Genomic DNA, 18,738 nt, shown 5'->3' with positions numbered 1-18,738 from the left:
AGGGTAGAGGGCGTGCGCGACTTTACACCAGACGACTAGATATAGAAAATTATGTATTACTCATGAATATTTTATATACACATAGCCTTATAATTACTGAGTATGGGAATGACTTAAGTATGTACTAGTCGAAATCAATATAAAAAATAAATATAAAAAAATAGCAAATATAGTCTAGCCTAGACAAGCATCAGATCCTTACAAAAACGTCCTAATACTAGCGATAAAAAGAAAATTAACAGTCTCTTCGAATTACAGTTTTGGGAGAATATACATAAGAGAACTTATGCGATAATCAACCTTCTTAGAATATGAGTTATGTACAGATTTGTTCGGTTGCGCCTTTATAGGTGACAGTTACGAGATATGCATGATAAAATAAAAACTGAACATCGACTCTAACTACTCTGCATATTTACAACACTTCACAGTATACTACCGACGGCCGATTCGATCTCGTTATCGTTGAGGGTCTGGGGCTGCAAGTCGCAGTACTCCTCCTCGACGTCGTCCTCCACTTTCTCGACGCACTCGTACTTGATCGACTGTATGGCCGAGTCCAACTCCTCGGTCTTGCACCTGTACATCATATTCGACGAGTTCGACTCCTCCTCCTCGTCCCCGGTGCTCCCTTCGCTCTTCACCGAGAACGACGTCCCGCTGGAGTCGTCGCTCGCCGAACTAGCGTACTCCTTGGACCCGTTGTCGTTGATCTCCTTCTCGCGCAGCATGTTGTCCAACATCTGCGCCTCCAGCGAGTTCTCCGACCCGACCGAGTCGCTGTCGTCGTCGTCCTCCTCGTCGTCGTCGTCGTCCTCTTCCTCCTCCCCCTCGTCCTCCGAGCTCGAGTCGGTCTTGTCTTTGATCTCGACCGCCGTCTCGCCCTCGGACTCGCACCCCGACGAGCACTCCACCTGTTCGATCAGGCTGTCGTAGTTGATCTCGTTCGTGCTGTCCTGGTAGCCGTTCTCCTCCTTCTTCTCCTGCTTCTGCGGCTCGTCCAGCAGCGACCAGTCGAAGTTCTCGTGGATGGCCATGTGCAGCTTCAGCTTGCTGCTGGCGTTGTGGTATCGCCCGCAAATCCGACAGATGAAGTTCGACCCGAAACCCTGACCGTGCAGGAGCGTCGGATGGTTCTGTCGCAAGTGGGCCTGCAGCGTGCCGTACGAGTTGTTCGTCTTGAGGCAGATCCCGCACACCGTTGCCGCCACGCTCTTGTGGCACCGGATGTAGTGCTGCCACAAGTGTTTCTTGGCGGGCCAGGTCTTGTGACAGATCTCGCAGAACGACGGATCGTTGCTGTTCACGTACACCGTTCTCTTGGAACTGTTGTGCTGCGGATTCGGAGAGTTGTTGATCATACTGTCGTTTTGGTCGTCCTCTCTCTTCACCACGATCGTACCTTCCGGCACTTTCTTCTTGCTGTTCTTCACCGGACTCTTCTCGTCCGTGATCTTCTTCCCCAACAGTCGCTTTTCCAAAAGCGATATCTTCGAGTCCTTCATGTCGAGAAAACTGCCGAACTCCTTCTCCTCCGACTCCTCTTTGTCTTGTTCGCCGTCGCTCTGCTCGCTGTTGGACTCCCTCTCGCTGTCGCTGTCGCAGTTGTTCTGCTGCTGCATCGGCGGCGCGTTCTGCTGCACCGCGTTGTTCTTCAGCGCGACCGCGTTCGCGTGCATCGTGTCGTAGTGCGCCTGCAGCTGCAGCTCTGTATCGAAAACTTCGAGGCAGGCTTTGCACGCTTTGAAGATGCGTCCGTGCGACTTGTTCAGGTGGTCGTAGGTCTTCCACTTGGAGCCGTAGTTCTTGCCGCAGACGGGACACGAGGTGAGCGGGGCCAACTGGTCGCGGTGGACCAGCCTGACGTGGTCCCTGAGGACGTGCTGGCTCTCGAACAGCTTGAGACAGACACCGCAACTCAAGCTCAAGATCTTCCTGTGCAGACTCAGGATGTGCATCTTGAGCTTGATCTTGCTGGGGAGGGGGTCGGCGCAGAACTGGCACACGTAGGAGTTGATGTGGTCGCGCGTGTGGTCCAACATGTCGGTCTGGCTGCGCAAGATGTTGCCGCAGATGGTGCAGAAGAGGTGGCAGCCGGGGTGGGAGAAACGGATGTGAGAGACGATCTCGCACTTGCTCTGCACCTTCTGGCCGCAGATCTCGCAGGCGTACTCCGAGTGGTAGTTGACCAGGTGCTTGGCCAAGCTCTGTCGGTCTTTGAAGATGCGCGCGCACGACTTGCACCGCGTCAGGAGGTCCTTTTGGAGGCGCGGTCTGCAGTTTTTCTTGTGCTTCTTCAGGAGGGTCTTCTTGTGGAAGCCTTTTCCACACTTGGGACACTTGAACTCGCCCTCGTTGGCCGGCGGGGTGTAGTTCGTGATTATGTTCGTGTAGAGGTCGCTCGAGGAGTCGATCTCTTTGGGGGCACTCAAAGGTTCCTGCTTGTCCTCCTGGTCCGACAGTCGGTTGTTCGAGTTGTCGTCGAGCTCCGACGACAGTTTCTTCTCCTGTTCGAGCAACTCCTGGCGCATGAAGCTCTGCTTCACTGACTGGAAGTCGAAGCCTTGGAACTTCTGCGACATGAAGTCGTCCGAGTTGTCGAGCAGCGACAGCGGCTCCGGCTTCTGCTTGCAGCTCTTGGTGCTGTGGATCTTGTTGAAGTGCTGCGCCAGGTGGTACTTCGAGGCGCTGGTCTTGTAGCACAGTTGACAGGTGATGCTGGGATGGCCCTTGTGTAACCTATTAACGTGCTTCCACAGGTGCGAGTTCCTCCCGTAGAACTTGTTGCACAGGTCACAGTGAAAGATCGAGTGCTGGCTCCTTCTGTGCGTGCTGAAGTCTTTAAACGACTCGAAATCGTCCAAACCGCACTCACTGCAAGACAGACTCTTCGCCGTCGGCGACGAGCCCCCCGACTCGTAGTTCTCGTTGATTTCGATGTAATCAGCCGGGTCGAACATCTTCGATTGTTTCTTGCACGCGTCCAGGAGGAAGTCATGCACCAGGACGTGGTTCTCGAGAGACTTTGAATTGTCGTCGCCGTAACGACATATCTGGCATACGTATTTGGTGAGGGTTTGGTGCTGCTGCGAGCAGAGTTCGATGTGGCCTTGGAGATTCAAAATGGTGGAGGCGTGGTAGAGACACATTCCACACAAGAGAGACGCTTGTTCCGGATGCTTGATCCGGAGGTGGGTGAAGAGATCTGGACGGGCGGTGAACATGGCGGGACACAGGGGGCAGACGAAGCTCGGGAGGAGAGTGGGGGGCTCTTCGGAGACCAGTAGCTCGCTCTGGGGTTGATTGTCGTCTAAAAATGAAAACATTCGATCGAGACTTGTTCATTTTACAAAACTGCAAACTATTAAACCGTGGAATCTTCGTATTTAAGACAAAAAAATACAAAATCTGATGTAATTTCTGTTGGGTTGGTAGCGCGCATCGGCGCCATCTTGTCCCATCCGACTTAACCTCGCAACACTCACCTAGAGACTCGCTTTTCCTGAGGTCGGAGATCTTGAGTAGATTTGGTAACTTCTTCTTCTTGTCGTTGTTGGGGTCGGTGGCGAAGGCGACGATGTTGGCCATGTCGATGCCGTGCGTCTCGAAAACGTGAGCCGCCAACATGGAGGGTCCCGTGAAGTGCTCGTCGCACAAGAGGCACACCTGGGGCAGGACCGTCACGTCGTTCTCCACCGGTGTCTGATCGTCCGCCGCGAACTCTCCGAAATTGCGCCGTTCCACCGAACCGACCGTCAACTCGATCTTCCTCGGTTGCTTGTTCTTGCGCCTGTTCGAAGTGTCAAGCTTGCAGATTTTGGGTCGACTGGTCTCGATCACGTCTTCATTTTTCCGCTTCTTCCGTTGCGCGATTTCGCTGATCAGGTAGTTTTCGGCGTCGTCGAAATACCTGCGTCCAAAGTTGTTCTTCGTGTTGATCAGACTCTCGAGGAGGCTAGATTTGGGGTGGGGGTCGTCCGATTCCGAGTTCGTATCGGATTCGATGTCATAATCGACGAGTTTTTTGAGGTTAAGCACGGGAAAATCGATTTGGAATTCCTCGTTTTCTTTGAGGAGGATGTCTAGGTAGTCGACGGTCTGAGTATTTTTCTCTTGTCTGTTAGCTGCGGAGTCGGTGAGGCAGCTCTTGTCGTGTTTCCGCTTTGTCTTCAGACATGACTCGGTGATGTCATATTGTGCCTCCAAGATAATAATGTTCTGCAGACAGTTCTTGATGAAGCTGTAGAAGTTATCCACATTCTCAGAGCACCCTCCGCAGATCGTGTCGGGGAGGAGCGAGTGAGAAGACACCTGAAAACGTCGATGAACAACAGCCCCAAACCTCAAACAAAACACTCACGATTATTGGGAGGCATGTTTCTATCTTGTTTTTCAGGCCTTCCGTCCGGAATATATTGACGTAGTTCTGGCCGAGCTTCCCACATATTCGGCACAGTTTCGTCTCCATTTTTCTGCATATCGGGGGAGAAAGTACCCCCAAAATCACCCCTCGAAACACCTGCGACGGAAGGGGTCTACACGGGGGCGGGACGTCTCCACCATCGCCGTCTCAACGTCCAACAGGACGTTCCATTGTTGACTTGTCTCACGATTCGCGCTGGAACACCCCGGAAAAGGACGCTTTCGCAAAAAATCCGAATTTCAATCACACAAACACAACGACGCCATTGCAGATTGTGGTTTGCGGATTGCCACCAGGGGGCGCTTTATCGCAAATATTTCGAAAAGCACACCCCCGCGACCACAAATTTCTACCCCTCGACTCGAAACAATCTACGGATCGTAAACTGAAACGAAAAACATACAGGAACGGGACAATACCACGGAACTGCCTCAATTTCGACAAGAACCCCGCTCCAGGTGACGTACCACCAGAGGGCGCTAGTGATTTTGACAGATGGTTCGGCGATTTTGACGTACATCTAACCAATAAATGTTTACGTTCAATTTTACACGCTCTCTCACGACATGGCTTTAAATAGTTTCTTTGATTTCTTCCAGAAAGGCAAAGTGAGTACGGTTCTAACGTTCACACCAGGTGTCACCTCAAATTACCTTTTGCAGACCTTCAAGCCAAAGAAGAAGTTTGCTCACGGTACAATCAGGTACAGTCTTCACAAACAAGCCTGTGCCAGTCTCAACTCGGGGATCAATTTGAGAGGGGCGGTCAAGCTTCCGGAGGGCGAAGACCTAAACGATTGGATCGCAGTTCACGGTAATAATTATTAAGACGGAGATGAGTGGGTTTGATTTGACAGTTATGCAACCAACTATACACCGATTATTACATTTTTTTAATGTACGGCAAAAAAAATGCAAGTTTTTCCATTCGTTTGCTTTCATAAAATATGTGATTTTTTAATCGGTCAACAAGCGTTAAAAAGTGCCATAGCGGCTCATTTTTGCACGCATTTTGCGTTAAAAAAAGTGCTGTAGTTCAAATTTTGAGTATCAAAAAAATTGTTATCTAAACTTACGGGCGCCAAAAAAATGTTGTATGCAACTCGTTAGTAAAGTATCTGTTTTTTACTCGGCGGATTTGCGCACTCGCTACGCTCGTGCGGCAAATTTTCCTTCTCGTAAAAAAAAAACTATTACTGTACTCACTTGTTGCATAAATAACTATTTTTGCATTCTCAGTGGTGGACTTTTTTAACCGCATCAATCTGATATATGGCACCATATCGGACTACTGCACCGCGCAGTCGTGCCCCACGATGTCGGGCGGCCCCCGTTTCGAGTACCTGTGGGCCGACGGCGACAAATACAAAAAGCCTACTCCTCTCCCAGCTAAGGAGTACATCAGCCACTTGATGGACTGGATCGAGATGCAAATCAACAACCAAGCCTTGTTCCCCTGCACTTCCGATTTACCGTTCCCCAAGAATTTCGACAAGCACTGCAGTAAAATCCTCGCGAGACTGCATCGCGTCTTCGTCCACGTCTACATTCACCACTTCCAGAACATCGTCACGATAGCGGCCGTAAGTTGTAAAATGCGTTCTTTTATCGTTTACGTCTTGTGGTTTCAGGAGGCGCACGTCAACACTTGTTACAAACACTTTTACTACTTTGTGACAGAGTTTGATTTGGTCAGCCAGAAGGAGCTGGAGCCGTTGGCCGTGATGGCGTCGAAAATTTGTAAAGATTGTTAAACCGAACTGATTTACTCGAATTTTGACAAATAATCGCATTTTTACTAATCGTCTAGATGTAGTGGGATAGTTTATAACGTGTCACGTGACTAATTCAGTGCATGTGTTTTTTTCCAGTTGGATATCGTCAGGGTTTAGTTTAAGATTCAGGCCCCATTGAGGCGAGCTTTATTTTTATTTGTGTTAATAACTTTATTTTCTTACAACGTGGGCTCACTATTTTTTGTCAGATCTGACAACGCAGCGGGACAAAGGGTTGTTGACGTTTTCAGTGGCCATATTTGTATATAATCAGTTTCCTCGTTAAATTTATTCGTTAAGTCACGTCATTTTGGTCAGTATTAAAACTAACCCCCCCCCTCGAATCACTCAAACTAAGTCACTTTTATGTAGTTTAGATTGAATTTAATAAAAAAAAACCAAAGCATTTAACGTATACGTTGTGTCAGTCCGTTTTTTTTTAACCACCAGATTCTTTTGTTAAATACCTAATCACAGAAAAACAAAAGACGATTATTTTTACAAAGAGCAAAAAGGTGATCAAAGCTGCTTCTAGAGTTCTTGATGGTACCGAAGCACTTTTCTGTTTGAACAACTTGAATTTCATTTAAATACGACGACACGTTACCTCAGAAGCGTCAGATCACCCAGCACTCCATTTTCAATTTTTTGCTTATATCCTCCCGAGTGGCAGAGAGACAGTAGTGAGATGCAAATTATTCCGATTTATTGCACATTGCCCCCACCTTTCTTAACATAAGTTGACTTAAATATAACCTGTTGACATTGAGAATTGGCAGCAGTGGCGGCTCGTGACACGCGGAACCCACCGACTGGCAAGACCTTGAACTGCGCATTGTAACCTTTCCCCGCGTTTATTCTTTCAATTGTTCACCCTCTCCCAGGGGTAAAATGATCACATCTCTGGTTATTAATTTTTATTGCCCCAACGACTGTTTAAATTGCAAAACCACCCAACAGAACACGCACCCACGAGCTTCGCTACTTTATCGGTCACCCTTGCGGGACTAGAGGCAAACCTTGGGGTAAACCCCCCGTCAGTTTGTTGAAAGCTTGCGCCGCTGTTGCCAAGTTTCCCATCCCCTTGAGGACGTCACTAAACTGGGGCATCGGCATTTTCAGCAACTGGAAGCTGCCCATGTACATTGTTGGCAGATTTTGACTCCCTTGGGTGTTGGAATTCTGCGAAATCTGCGAGAACCAATCTTTGATGGCGTTCATTGTGTTTTGAGCATTAGACGAGGTGTTTTTCGCCAAGTTTTCAAACCATTCTTGCACGGGATTTTTGTCTTTGAAAAAAAAATTAACAAAAACTATTAAAAACAAATCAAAAGTACCTGATTGAGACGTATCCGCTTGTCTAGCTTCATCCACTTCGAGACTTCTTTCAGTTCCTTCGTTTTGCAAAATTTGTTCGGTAGTTCCGATATCGTCCGCTCTCTCAGAGGGCGCGCAGCTCCCTTCGACTATTTTAAAATTTTTAAATGTTCTCGCTTCAACTCTAACTTACCAAGAACTAGAAGGGCAAAACAAACAAACGAATTCATTTTTACTTTATTTGCACAATCGCCGACGCTTCTTTTATATTACCAATTATCATAGTTTGAGTTATTTACATATCAAAAACACGCAATAAATATTAATAGGAACGATAAACACAATCAGTGCCCCCTAGTGTTCACTTCCGATCCTCTGACAATGCCGTACCGCGTCTTTCAACTTATAAACGAGATCCTGAAGCTCCTGACTATCGCAGGTGAAGGTGACAAATTCAATTTTTTTGCCGTCACTTTCCGAGTCGTATTTTTCGGTCTGGAGGCCGATACGAAACAAAGGCCCTCCACTGCTGTCCGAAAAACTCGACTAAAAATGAATTATTAATCTAGGACGCTCAAAATACCACTCCATACTTTGATAATGTAGTCAATTTTCCAAGTCACGTCAGTGACATGTGGCAAGTAATTGCCGATGTTGACAAGACTGGCCTCGATTTCCGCACGACTTCGCTCGTAGTGGCCCCCGTAGAGCGCCGTCTTGGCCGCGCTGTAGCCGCACTGCTCGGACAAAAACTGCGCTGCTTGCTCTCCATTCTGACCAGTCCTCACGAATTCAGCGCTTGCAGAAAGGAGGGCCGCGTACAACTCTTTCATCAAGTCGGGCTTGGAGTTGTACAAAGTGTTCACATCTAAAACGAGCCGGTCAAGTGGGTTCCGCGCAAGGGGGCACTTACTGTGGGGTTCGGGCGAGCCTGTCAACACCGCGAAACAATTCTCGAGCAAGTTTTTGAAGACGCTGTCGGTCACAGCGGTCGTGTTATTCGCCAGTTGTAGCGACTTTGTGAGATTTTCGCCGATTTTCATCTCGACTGTCACAACATAACCTCAAAGTGTGCGGCTCGACGTCAGTGCAGCCAACTCAATTAGAGTTTGGTAGCACAATCGAGGTCGCGCTTATCTTATCGGTCGGTGTTGTTTACAGCTTCCTGATCCGATTTGGTCGCGTGGGAAAAATCTAGGCGAGAGGAATATTTTTGCGATTTTTCCGGAAGCGATGTTTGTGTTGTCAGGCTGGCCAACCCCAGGGCCCGGGGTATATTTTTATTCTGGGCGAGAAGCGGCCGCTGTTGTTGTTTTTCCGGCCGAAAATGGTTTCCGGTGTGGTTTTCCGAAACTGCGAGCGCCTGCCGTGCTATAATTAAATAAAACGTGTCGAGGAGGTGCCAACCTAACCGCCTCAAGTTCACAGTGTTACGTAAATTGACGTTACGCTCAGTAAGTGTCAAATGGTGGACGTCAGTTTGTGCCCGGTTCGGTGAATTTCCCTCAAAATTTTCCCGTGAAAAGTTCGCATCACCGTCGCTTCTACCGCAATCGGCAGAATGCTGTCCGCCTGTAAACAAACAATCTCGACCAGTTTCCAAAGGTCAGTAAAATTTGATTGATAAGAAATTATCTCATCTCGGTCGGTGTCAGAGTGTCAGTCTTGTTGATTTATTTGTCGAAAATGTGTACAGATCGATTAGTCTTATCTTGTAAGTGGGTTCAGCCGAGCCTTCGTCGGTGGAATTTTCCACCGCCAGCAAAATCGATATTCGGGGCCAGTGGCGTAGCTGCCCCTTCACTCGCGTCTAATGATCAAATCGTCGCCTACTTGATCGCCAACAAATCATTATCAATTATCCAGATTGCCCTGGTTACGAGACAACCAATCCCGCGTCAGCTGATCGTCTTTTGCTCTGACCGGGCTCCAGTCCAGAGTCTGCCGTGTTTTGTTTCGGCCGACTTGATTCGTCGCGATTTAAAATTAGCACATCAGAGACAGAACGGGAAATTCCGCCCGATTCTATTTCTATTTGGGAAAAGTCAAAAATAGCCGATCTGCATAATTAGGAAAACACGGACGCGTGACGGGTCCTGATTAGAACAGTTATCACGCGGCATGAGATAATTCGAATTTCGGAGATGTGATCGATTGTGGTCGACAGGGTCGGCGTGAGATGCCTCGGCTCGATCGTGCCCGAAGTCAAGCTGAACGACTTCGGCGTGAAGAACGAGCCGGTCCTGGAGTACCTGAAGGGGTCGAAGGAGCGCCAAGAGTTGGAGAACGCGCTCAAGAAGACGGCGTCGACGACGGAGGAGGTGCCGATCGTGATCGGGGATAAGGAATTCAAGTCAGCCGATGTCAGGTATCAGGTTGGTGGATTTTGCCAGTTGTCTTTCTGCGGATTGGGCGATTCGAGGGTCACGTGATGTTGTTCGAGGCGCTGTTGGCCGGAATCCAGCGATTTGCTGTCGGGCCACGCCCCTCACGGCGGCGACCTTGACGATCATTCCACTGGGAGTGAGTGGTTTTGTGGCAAAAATCCGGTGGATATTTGTCCGGAAACCGCTCAAGGTCTCGCTTTACACTGTAATGACGCTAATGAACGTAATAACAGCTGTTCACCTGTAAATGAAAAGAAAACACTCGGCCTCGAATAAAGAAGAAAAATAAAATGTAAGAAGAAACTGAAATAAATTCAATTTGTCATTGTCAAGTTAAAATTAACTTGAAGATAAATTTGTGTATGTTTTTTATTTAAAATTATCCTTGAAGATTGAGAAAAATTTACGAATAGTGCTTTGTATTACGACTAATTCAAAATCATACTTTTCATCAGAATTACAAAGACAAAAAATGAAAAATAAAAGGAATATGTAGATTTTCGCTCACATATCGTGCAATCAAATAAATTTCCAGATTAAGAGACCTTTGGAATGTCATTTGCTCTTTTCAAATAGATGTGTGGAATGACAGTCCAAGGCATTCTTGATGTGACATTTATTCGATCACACGCTGTACCCTGCTCACAAACAAAAATTCGCCAACACCGCAGTTTCCATCAAAAACAAAAGTGGCAACGCTGTGGAGTTTTGATATGGAGGAAATGAAATGTTGGATTACATTTTTTTGAATCTTCACCACATCGTAGTGAGACGATTTGTAATTTTTGTTAGTTATTGGTTGGTTTAATTAGTTGAACTGTGAAATTTAACCAACCAAGTAACTTGGCGAGTTAAATTTGTGACTGGTTCGGCTCTTTAACTGGTTTAACCATCAACTAATTAACCAAGTTAATCGATTCAGCGCAATAAATCATTGTTCCCCAAACGTACATAACCTCAAAATGTAATCGCAATAGTTGCGCATGATCAATGATCATTACAAAGGTGCAACTACCGTAGGTACTTACCTTAAAATGTGTAGAGAAACTCGTTTAAACCTTTTATGTGACCATCGTTTAATTTTTGTGATTGAAAATGTTTTATCAATTGCTGAAAAAAATAATAATGTAAAAGAAGTTTCGGCGTACCTTACCAGTTCCAAAGCCGACACAATGTCCATTATATGAAAGCCGTACACAAAAAAAAGCCGAGGTTTTTGTAAAAGAAGAGATTATAACAAAAAAAAAAGTACGAAGTAATCATTTCTGTGTACTGTAGGGTTATAAATTTGAATTTGACGTAATGCGTTGCCAACCCTCCAGTACGTAACAAAGAAAACACCAACACTCAATTTTAATTACGTAAAAATTGGGATTAATCGGAAATACTTTTAAAAACACAAATACGCGATAAACAATAAAAGTGTTGAAAACACAAACAATCAATCATTAAAAGAATCGAACTTGTTAGAGGAAGAATCAGAATTTATGTGAATTTCAGTTATTTTAAATTTATTCTGTTGGCAATACATTTTTCAGATGTGAAAATTTTAAATCATTTTGAACACAGATTTGCAGCCCGAAGCGGATACTCGGTCGTTTTAAATAAAAGAAATTAATTTTAATTGTCAGCAAGTTGACACTTTTGCGCTTCCACCAGGTGTGCCCGCACAACCACAAGAAAAAGATTGCCCAGTTCTACTACGCCGACAAGGATCTGCTGACCAAGGCGATCGACACTGCCGTCGCGGCCCAGAAGAAATGGGACCGCACCCCTATTCCCGAACGTCTGAAAATATGGGAGAAGGCCGCCTCCCTCATGGCCAACGAATACAGACAGACGCTGAACGCCGCCACCATGCTCGGCCAAGCCAAAACGGTGATCCAAGCCGAGATCGACTCGGCCGCCGAACTCATCGACTTCTTCAGGCGAGCCCCGAGCCCAGGTCGCGCTTTTTCTTGTTGTAACCGTTGTCTTGTGACAGGTTGAACGCCTACTTCCTGAAGGAGGCCACCAAGTACCAACCGATCTCCGAAAACCCGAAGGTCACCAAGAACTCGATGAGGTACAGGGGCATCGACGGCTTCATAGCGGCAGTGTCGCCGTTTAATTTCACCGCGATCGGCGGCAACCTCGCCTACACTCCGGCCCTCATGGTAAGTGGTAACGGATGCTGTGAACGTGGCTAAAGTCGGTTGCGCACTGCAGGGCAACGCGGTGTTGTGGAAACCCAGCGACACCGCCCTCCTCTCGAACTGGCTCATCTTCAAGGTGTGCCGCGAGGCCGGGGTGCCGCCGGGCGTGGTCAACTTCGTCCCGGCGGACGGTCCCGTCTTCGGCGACACCATCACCGCCTCCAAGTACTTGGCGGGCATCAACTTCACCGGTAGCGTTCCGTGAGTAAGTCCCAGGTGGTGTCGAATTGTCATCGACGGCCAGCTTTTCCAGAACCTTCGCCAGGCTGTGGACCCAAGTTGGCCAGAACATCCACAAGTACATGAACTTCCCGCGCCTGATCGGCGAGTGCGGCGGCAAGAACTACCACTTCGTCCACAACAGCGCCGACGTCACCACCGTGGTGAACGGCACCATCAGGGCGGCCTTCGAGTTCTGCGGCCAGAAGTGCAGCGCATGCTCCAGGATGTACGTGCCGGAGTCGCTCTGGCCCAAGATCAAGGAGGGTCTGCTGCAGATCAGGGGCACGCTGAAAATCGGCGACCCCACCGATTACGACAGTTTCACCTCGGCGGTCATCGACGAGCGGGCGTTCAAGAGGATCAAGGGGTACATCGACCACGCGAAGAGTTCGCCCAACTTGGAGGTCATCGGCGGCGGCAAGTGCGACGACAGGTCGGTGCCGCCCGTTCCGCCGCTCGTAAAGGACTAATCGAATTCTTTTGGTGCAGCACCGGCTACTTCATCGAGCCCACGATCGTCGTCACCAAAGATCCCCTCGACAAGATCATGACAGAGGAGATATTCGGTCCAGTTCTCAGCATCTACGTCTACAAAGACGACAAACTGAAAGAGACCATGGAGATGGTGGGATCGTCGACGCAGTTCGCGCTCACGGGCGCCGTCTTCGCGCAAGACGAGTAAGTCCACTTTGAAGCAAAAATCTCACTTGTTACATCCGTTTCGTTTAGAAACTGGCTGAAGACTGCTCTCGACGACTTCAAGATGACCGCGGGCAACTTCTACGTTAACGACAAGTCGACGGGGAGCATCGTGGGTCAACAACCCTTCGGTGGGGCCCGATTATCAGGTAATGATTCGCGTAACGAAATGCAAACGGGATGAAATGATTTCGAATGACAGTTGTTGTGGCGCACGACCTTGACAGGGCGCCAACATTTTTCTCAAAATTCCCCACTTGACGTTTGTGTGTTTGACAGGAACCAACGACAAAGCCGGCGGCCCCCACTACGTCCTCAGATGGGGCAACCCCCAGGCTGTCAAGGAGACCTTCGTCCCCCTGACCGAAGTCAGTTATCCGTACATGAACCAATAAAATAATTAATTCATTGTTGATCTATTTTGATTTTTCTCATTTTCGCGTGGTAGACATCACCATCAGTCACAAATTGAAGTTTTATTTGATCAAGAGTAGATTTAATTACTGTAAGGATTTTATATTGTTGGAGTTTTTAATTTTGTTTTTATTGATTAGGCGTCAATTTTTTTTCGCGTTGGTTTTTTTTCCAAAAAAAAAAATCACAACGTTTAGGAAATGTTTAAAATAGAAGTTGTATAAGGAATTCTCGACAATATTACTGTAATTATTGTAACTGTTATTATATGAACGGAGAATGTAATAAATGTGTATTATAACTCAGTTCTTGTCATTTATACATGTATTAGAGAGGTCACTTAGTGAGTCGTGTATATTGTGAAACATTTCCCATTTGTAAATTTGTGTTCATATCAAGGGAAGAAAATATTACTTCGAACATGTAAAGTAGCAATAAATGCTTTCTGTTTGTTAATGTTGTGACGTCCATTTTTTTCTTATTCTTATTTTCCACCTTAAGACAGTTTTTGGGGTTGTTTCTTGTCCGAAGTATAAGTGTAATTGTTTTTGTTATGTTGTGATGTCGACCACCTGTATTATGATTGATTACAGAATTAATCGGGAAAGAAATAAATTATCTTGACAGACACAAATAAAATCTTACCAGATAGAAAATATAATTCATACTTTAAAGAAGAAAAATGTCAGTTTTCGGCAATTGACAAGAGCCACGAAAACCACAAACTCAAGAAATATGTTGATATAAATGGCGCCTGACGACGACACCATGTCAATTTTGGTGTAGGAGATTTCTCAAAAGCGTTTTAAATGTATTCAAAGACAAAATGTTTATTTGCATACGATACAGATTAAAAAAATTTGCTTAGATGAAGGGATAAATTGAAAAAATACAAAAATTCAAAAACGCACAATTAGCTGCGCGAATCTTGCCAAACCAATTTGGTTATCATAGTTTTTGGTTTTGATTTATTATTAAGGTGCATGTTCTAAACCAAAAAAGAGAAAACAATTCCAAAGAAAATATAATCAGTTATGATGTTACTGAAACAGGTTTTAATATAGGTATCTGAATCTATACCAAAAATTGTTATTGTGAATCGACAGCTCCTTTGTAAAGAAGAAAAATTATAAATTTCACCTGACAAAGCAAATTAAAGAAAATGTAACATTTTCGGTTTCTTTTACAGTTTTTCAATGAAACATGCCGCATTAACGTCATTTCATTACAGATGCAATTGTAATGTCACTGATTAATAAATAAATAAGTTTTATCATGGATTGAATGTATTATGTAATAATTATTATTATATAACTAGTAAGTTAAAAAGGAGAAAACAAAAATAATAGAATGTAAGAACGTCATTAGTCGTTCTTTTTTTTTGGCAATTTATTATGTATTGTAATAATAAGCTAAAAAGGAGAAAAGCAAAATAGGTAATTAGTTATTTACTTAACGTATGCGGGAAATTTCTCTCCGCAAAAGTAAGGAAAACATATTTAAAGATAAAATTTAAAAAGTAAATAATATAACATTAGTAACTTTTTTACTATTAGGTTGGTAGCACCTTCCGCGCTGATTACTAGATCATTAAAATTTAAAGCGTCGCTGGTGTCCTCCAAGATCACAAAACTTATTGAACAAAATTCTTTCTCGTCACTTGTAAAACAACAATAATTATTTTCGGGGCCGTTATTACGCTTACCTACCTTTTAGAATTATATGTAGGTATTCTTATTTGTTTTATAATAAAATTACTCATTTATTGTGTTAAAGAAAATTAATGTTACAATTGCAAATGTAACGAAACGTCCATTTTGTTTCAATTGAATTGACGTTTTCGTCTGTTACGTCATTAAAAACCTTACAATACAATTTCCCCTAGTTTCTGCTGCAAAGTAAAAAATACCGCGTGCGGGAAATCGGACTTCCCGCACTCCGAGGATAACCGGGAAATACCGATTCTGAGGCTATGAGCACAAAATAGTTATTTTATTATTTATTGAAGAAAAAAATTGTCAAAATATGGATACGGGCAACAACATAAGTAGAAAGGAAATTGTGAATCGAAGAGAAAATGATTAAACAAAATGAGACCAACATTTCCCAAGCACTTGAAATAATTTCCTTGTGTCGTAAATCAAAATAAATATTTCAAAAAGAATTTGTTAGAGTATTGAACAAAAAGTACAGTTTTTCAATGTCACGGATGTGTATTATTTCCATTGTGACTTATGTAAGCGAGTGAGTTTTTGTGCCTCTCTATTTTTGTCACACCATGCGTTTTTTGTCGTTTTTCTTAATTAGTCGAATAGCTGCTTTCAAATAAATCAGTTCATTCTCGATAATTAGTTTAATTTCAATAATAAAACCTGCGCTTAAACAAACCTAAATCCCATAAAATTTTGTGGAATATGTTTTAAAAGAATAATGTAGAAGTGGAATGCCGAATTCAGTATAAACTTTAGAGTTTTTGGAAGCAGCCGCCATGGGTCTAGCCACTCTAGAAACAAATAAAGACACTAGATATCTCTACCTAGTGACTTTAGACACAAAGAGATTCCTACTGAATTACAGTTTCACAATTTTCTTGTTTCTATTACCCACGATCTGTTCTGAAAATGTTTTCGAGTAAGAGCCAATTTCCGCCGATGAGGGCGCCACAAAACGGGCGCTTCAAGCTTCTGTCAGATGTTGAATGACAGTCAAATTTAATTTAAAATATAAAGAATAGTTTAGACATGATTTTAGAGTTAAGATTGAGTACAGTAAGTTCATATTTTCTTTCTGATTTACCATGATTACACCAAATTCCACTGAATTCAGACAATTTCTTGTAATTTAATAACTTTTTGACTTCAAATTCAAAATGTCATTTGAACTTAAGATGAATAATATCCCCAAAAAGCCCCCGTTTACTAGCGCTCTGCGGGGATCACTTAAACTACACTTTTGAACAGGACGGTTATCATTTAATTGTCTGTGGTTTTATCATCATAAACTGACATATTAAAAACAAATCCTGATATCTGCAACGCTCGTTCTAATTAAATTCGAAAGTTTTTTGCTCTTTGAGATTACAAAAAGAACAGCTGAGGTTACACTTATAAACCAACTATAAATAATTATTGGCTGAGCTCTGCTCTGGTGTATACCTCAGTATAAGAAAAACTTCAGCGTTTTTTTTCTTTTCAGAAAAAGAAACGTAAAGACAAAATAATGTCATCAAGATATAAGAAAAACAGAAAATAGTTATTTATGGTATAAGTGGGTTATTTAAGATATTACCCACGAGAGGTATTTGTAACCTACGAGGGCTTGCCCGAGTAGGTTATTACCTCGAGTGGGTAGTACTTAATAACCCACGTATGCCATACAATGTTTTATCCAATATTCCAAAATTTTTAGATAATGACATTATTGATGAAATTCTGCTCCCGATGGGTTATGGACGTTAATAACCCACGGTGCTAATGGCAACGTGGGTTATGTATGTTATAACCCACGGTGCAAATGGCAACGTGGGTTATAACAACAGACTAGTTATAGCCCAGTTTACTCAATTAAAACTAACTAGTAAAACACGATATTACTATTGAATGTTGGATAAATAAAGTAATCGAGAAATAGTTTCAATTCTTTGATTTTTATTGGTGCATTTGATTTTTTAATGTAAATGGAAGAAAGAAATATTTTCAGGAAATATGTAATAAAAACAAACAAGTAGGTTCTACATTAACACAAAGACGCAGTTATTTCACTGGAAATATAAAGCTTACAGTGGAAAAATATCAAAATAAAACCTTACCAATGTGGTAACGCGCACTGTGATAACTGATAACACAATATCCGTTGGATAAGAAACGATGGTTTAAATATATCTCTTTGCTATTGACAAGCGATAACAAAGACAAACAAACCCAAATTAATACAGAGTCCAACCAATCAATAATCCAGAAACTGTTACTTAAACAAAAAATCTTCTACATCTCGGAATAATTTTTAATAACTTTTTCATTGTTGCATCTTTTAAAAATTGAATTCGATTTATTGTTTTATTTCTCTACACATTCAGACGGAACTGAATCATGACAATAAGGAATGTCGTAATAGTTCCCAAGATTCTCAAAATAATTGACCTCTTAATTTCGAAAAACCTCGCAGCAGAGAATTTCGGAAAATTCTCGATTACACTGTTGCCAAACGCGAATAGATTGTCCCTGACTTGAGGACCAGACCTCTTGAACTTCTTGCGCAACTTTTGAGACAACGAGAGTATCTTTTCCGCCTCGATCAGAATCGAATCGCAGATAATTATCAAGACAACCGTCCCAATCTGCAACAGAAGAATTCCAACGTAAATGTCTTCACAAACAAATTCTTGACACTCACAAAAAACAACAGCGCTAGTGAGACATCGGCCGTGAGTTTCCTGGCGATATTGTCGTCGTTTTTATAGAAAGAGCTCCTCAAGAAAATGCTGTAGCAGTCGTTGAGGATGTGCAGAGTCGTGTACGAGACCGACAGGGCAATGGGCCAGCCGAAGATGTCGTTAAAGATATCGACGGTGTCCTTCAAGAAGTGCAAGAAGTTGTCGAGGGTCTTGACAGTGCGTTGCAAGTCTTTGAAAATGGTGGTGTTGACGTGGCTTAAGCTGAGACTTAAGCGCCGATACATCGCCAGAATGAGACTAGCGATAACGCACAAGAACGTGTTGTAAGTAAACAGCAAATACAACTGGAAGTATTGAACGTGGTGCTTTTGCAAAAACTCTATTCCAAGAAGCTCCAGCCAGGTCTGCAACGACGCAACTATGATGACCACACCGACCAGTTGCACGACGACGAAGATACAAATCCGGTGCGAAATTGTCGTGGGTTTCAGATTCGCAACGACGATCTTCAAATTGAAGACCAACCGGTGCCATTGTTCGCACTTGCAGAAGATCACAGCGACCGTGCTGTAGTTGAATGCCAAGAGGTTGGCGTCCAGCAAGCCGCCCACTGCGCTCTTCATGTAGTAGAAGTTTCTTTTGGTCATTGTCGTTGCCAGAGCAGCCGTTATCGACAGTGCCACAAGAAGCGCGTAAAGCTTGAGGAACAAGGTGATTTGTGGGTGGGCGTAGGTGGGCGTGAGGGAAAGAAATTTGCCGAACTTGAAGATTCTGTCAAGGGATTTGGTCATGGTGTTGGTGGTGTTCGATTCGAGCGATTAGAATTGGAGAAATTATGTAAATCGCGGTTAGAGCTGTAATTATTTGGTGATTAGAGAGTGATGGATGTTGATTGTTTGAAAACAGTCCATCAC

The 18,738-nt window shown here is 44.1% G+C and overlaps 6 protein-coding genes across 8 annotated transcripts; 2 read left to right on the top strand and 4 right to left on the bottom strand.

Annotated features, from left to right (window-relative positions):
- Positions 1–40: 40 nt before the first annotated feature.
- On the bottom strand, positions 41–4,494 carry LOC138127530 (zinc finger protein 845-like). Its single transcript, XM_069043566.1, has 3 exons — positions 4,361–4,494; positions 3,486–4,311; positions 41–3,310 (listed from the first exon to the last, which is right to left on the bottom strand). Exons 1-3 carry the CDS (start codon positions 4,466–4,468, stop codon positions 426–428), a joined length of 3,819 nt encoding a protein of 1,272 aa, XP_068899667.1. The 5' UTR covers positions 4,469–4,494; the 3' UTR covers positions 41–425.
- A 406-nt stretch (positions 4,495–4,900) lies between these two features.
- Mob3 (MOB kinase activator 3) lies at positions 4,901–6,612 on the top strand. Its single transcript, XM_069043667.1, has 4 exons — positions 4,901–5,031; positions 5,086–5,236; positions 5,662–6,005; positions 6,054–6,612. Exons 1-4 carry the CDS (start codon positions 4,990–4,992, stop codon positions 6,174–6,176), a joined length of 660 nt encoding a protein of 219 aa, XP_068899768.1. The 5' UTR covers positions 4,901–4,989; the 3' UTR covers positions 6,177–6,612.
- A 487-nt stretch (positions 6,613–7,099) lies between these two features.
- On the bottom strand, positions 7,100–7,841 carry LOC138127600 (uncharacterized). The gene is made up of 3 exons (XM_069043675.1): positions 7,708–7,841; positions 7,535–7,663; positions 7,100–7,486 (listed from the first exon to the last, which is right to left on the bottom strand). Exons 1-3 carry the CDS (start codon positions 7,742–7,744, stop codon positions 7,191–7,193), a joined length of 462 nt encoding a protein of 153 aa, XP_068899776.1. The 5' UTR covers positions 7,745–7,841; the 3' UTR covers positions 7,100–7,190.
- Positions 7,740–8,833, bottom strand: LOC138127595 (COMM domain-containing protein 3). 2 transcript variants are annotated; one of them, XM_069043669.1, is made up of 3 exons: positions 8,428–8,833; positions 8,108–8,382; positions 7,740–8,060 (listed from the first exon to the last, which is right to left on the bottom strand). In XM_069043669.1, exons 1-3 carry the CDS (start codon positions 8,555–8,557, stop codon positions 7,869–7,871), a joined length of 597 nt encoding a protein of 198 aa, XP_068899770.1. In that variant the 5' UTR covers positions 8,558–8,833; the 3' UTR covers positions 7,740–7,868. The 2 variants fall into 2 exon arrangements, with proteins under 2 accessions (XP_068899770.1, XP_068899769.1); XM_069043668.1 differs by having other exon boundaries at positions 8,108–8,557.
- On the bottom strand, positions 8,622–18,707 carry LOC138127571 (gustatory receptor 68a-like). 2 transcript variants are annotated; one of them, XR_011158274.1, is made up of 3 exons: positions 17,824–18,707; positions 17,240–17,767; positions 8,622–10,142 (listed from the first exon to the last, which is right to left on the bottom strand). XR_011158274.1 is itself a non-coding variant. In XM_069043632.1 (2 exons), exons 1-2 carry the CDS (start codon positions 18,613–18,615, stop codon positions 17,495–17,497), a joined length of 1,065 nt encoding a protein of 354 aa, XP_068899733.1. In that variant the 5' UTR covers positions 18,616–18,707; the 3' UTR covers positions 15,184–17,494. The 2 variants fall into 2 exon arrangements, 1 of the variants encoding a protein (XP_068899733.1); XM_069043632.1 differs by lacking the exon at positions 8,622–10,142 and having other exon boundaries at positions 15,184–17,767.
- P5CDh1 (delta-1-Pyrroline-5-carboxylate dehydrogenase 1) lies at positions 8,978–13,887 on the top strand. Its single transcript, XM_069043598.1, has 9 exons — positions 8,978–9,119; positions 9,682–9,889; positions 11,561–11,829; positions 11,886–12,057; positions 12,110–12,297; positions 12,350–12,751; positions 12,808–12,996; positions 13,048–13,166; positions 13,297–13,887. Exons 1-9 carry the CDS (start codon positions 9,076–9,078, stop codon positions 13,410–13,412), a joined length of 1,707 nt encoding a protein of 568 aa, XP_068899699.1. The 5' UTR covers positions 8,978–9,075; the 3' UTR covers positions 13,413–13,887.
- Positions 18,708–18,738: the final 31 nt, after the last annotated feature.

The sequence above is a fragment of the Tenebrio molitor genome, chromosome 4, assembly GCF_963966145.1.
Source record: "Tenebrio molitor chromosome 4, icTenMoli1.1, whole genome shotgun sequence".
NCBI lineage: Eukaryota > Metazoa > Arthropoda > Insecta > Coleoptera > Tenebrionidae > Tenebrio > Tenebrio molitor.
Note: the sequence above shows the minus strand (reverse complement) of the source record. Positions and strands in the feature narration are given on the sequence as shown.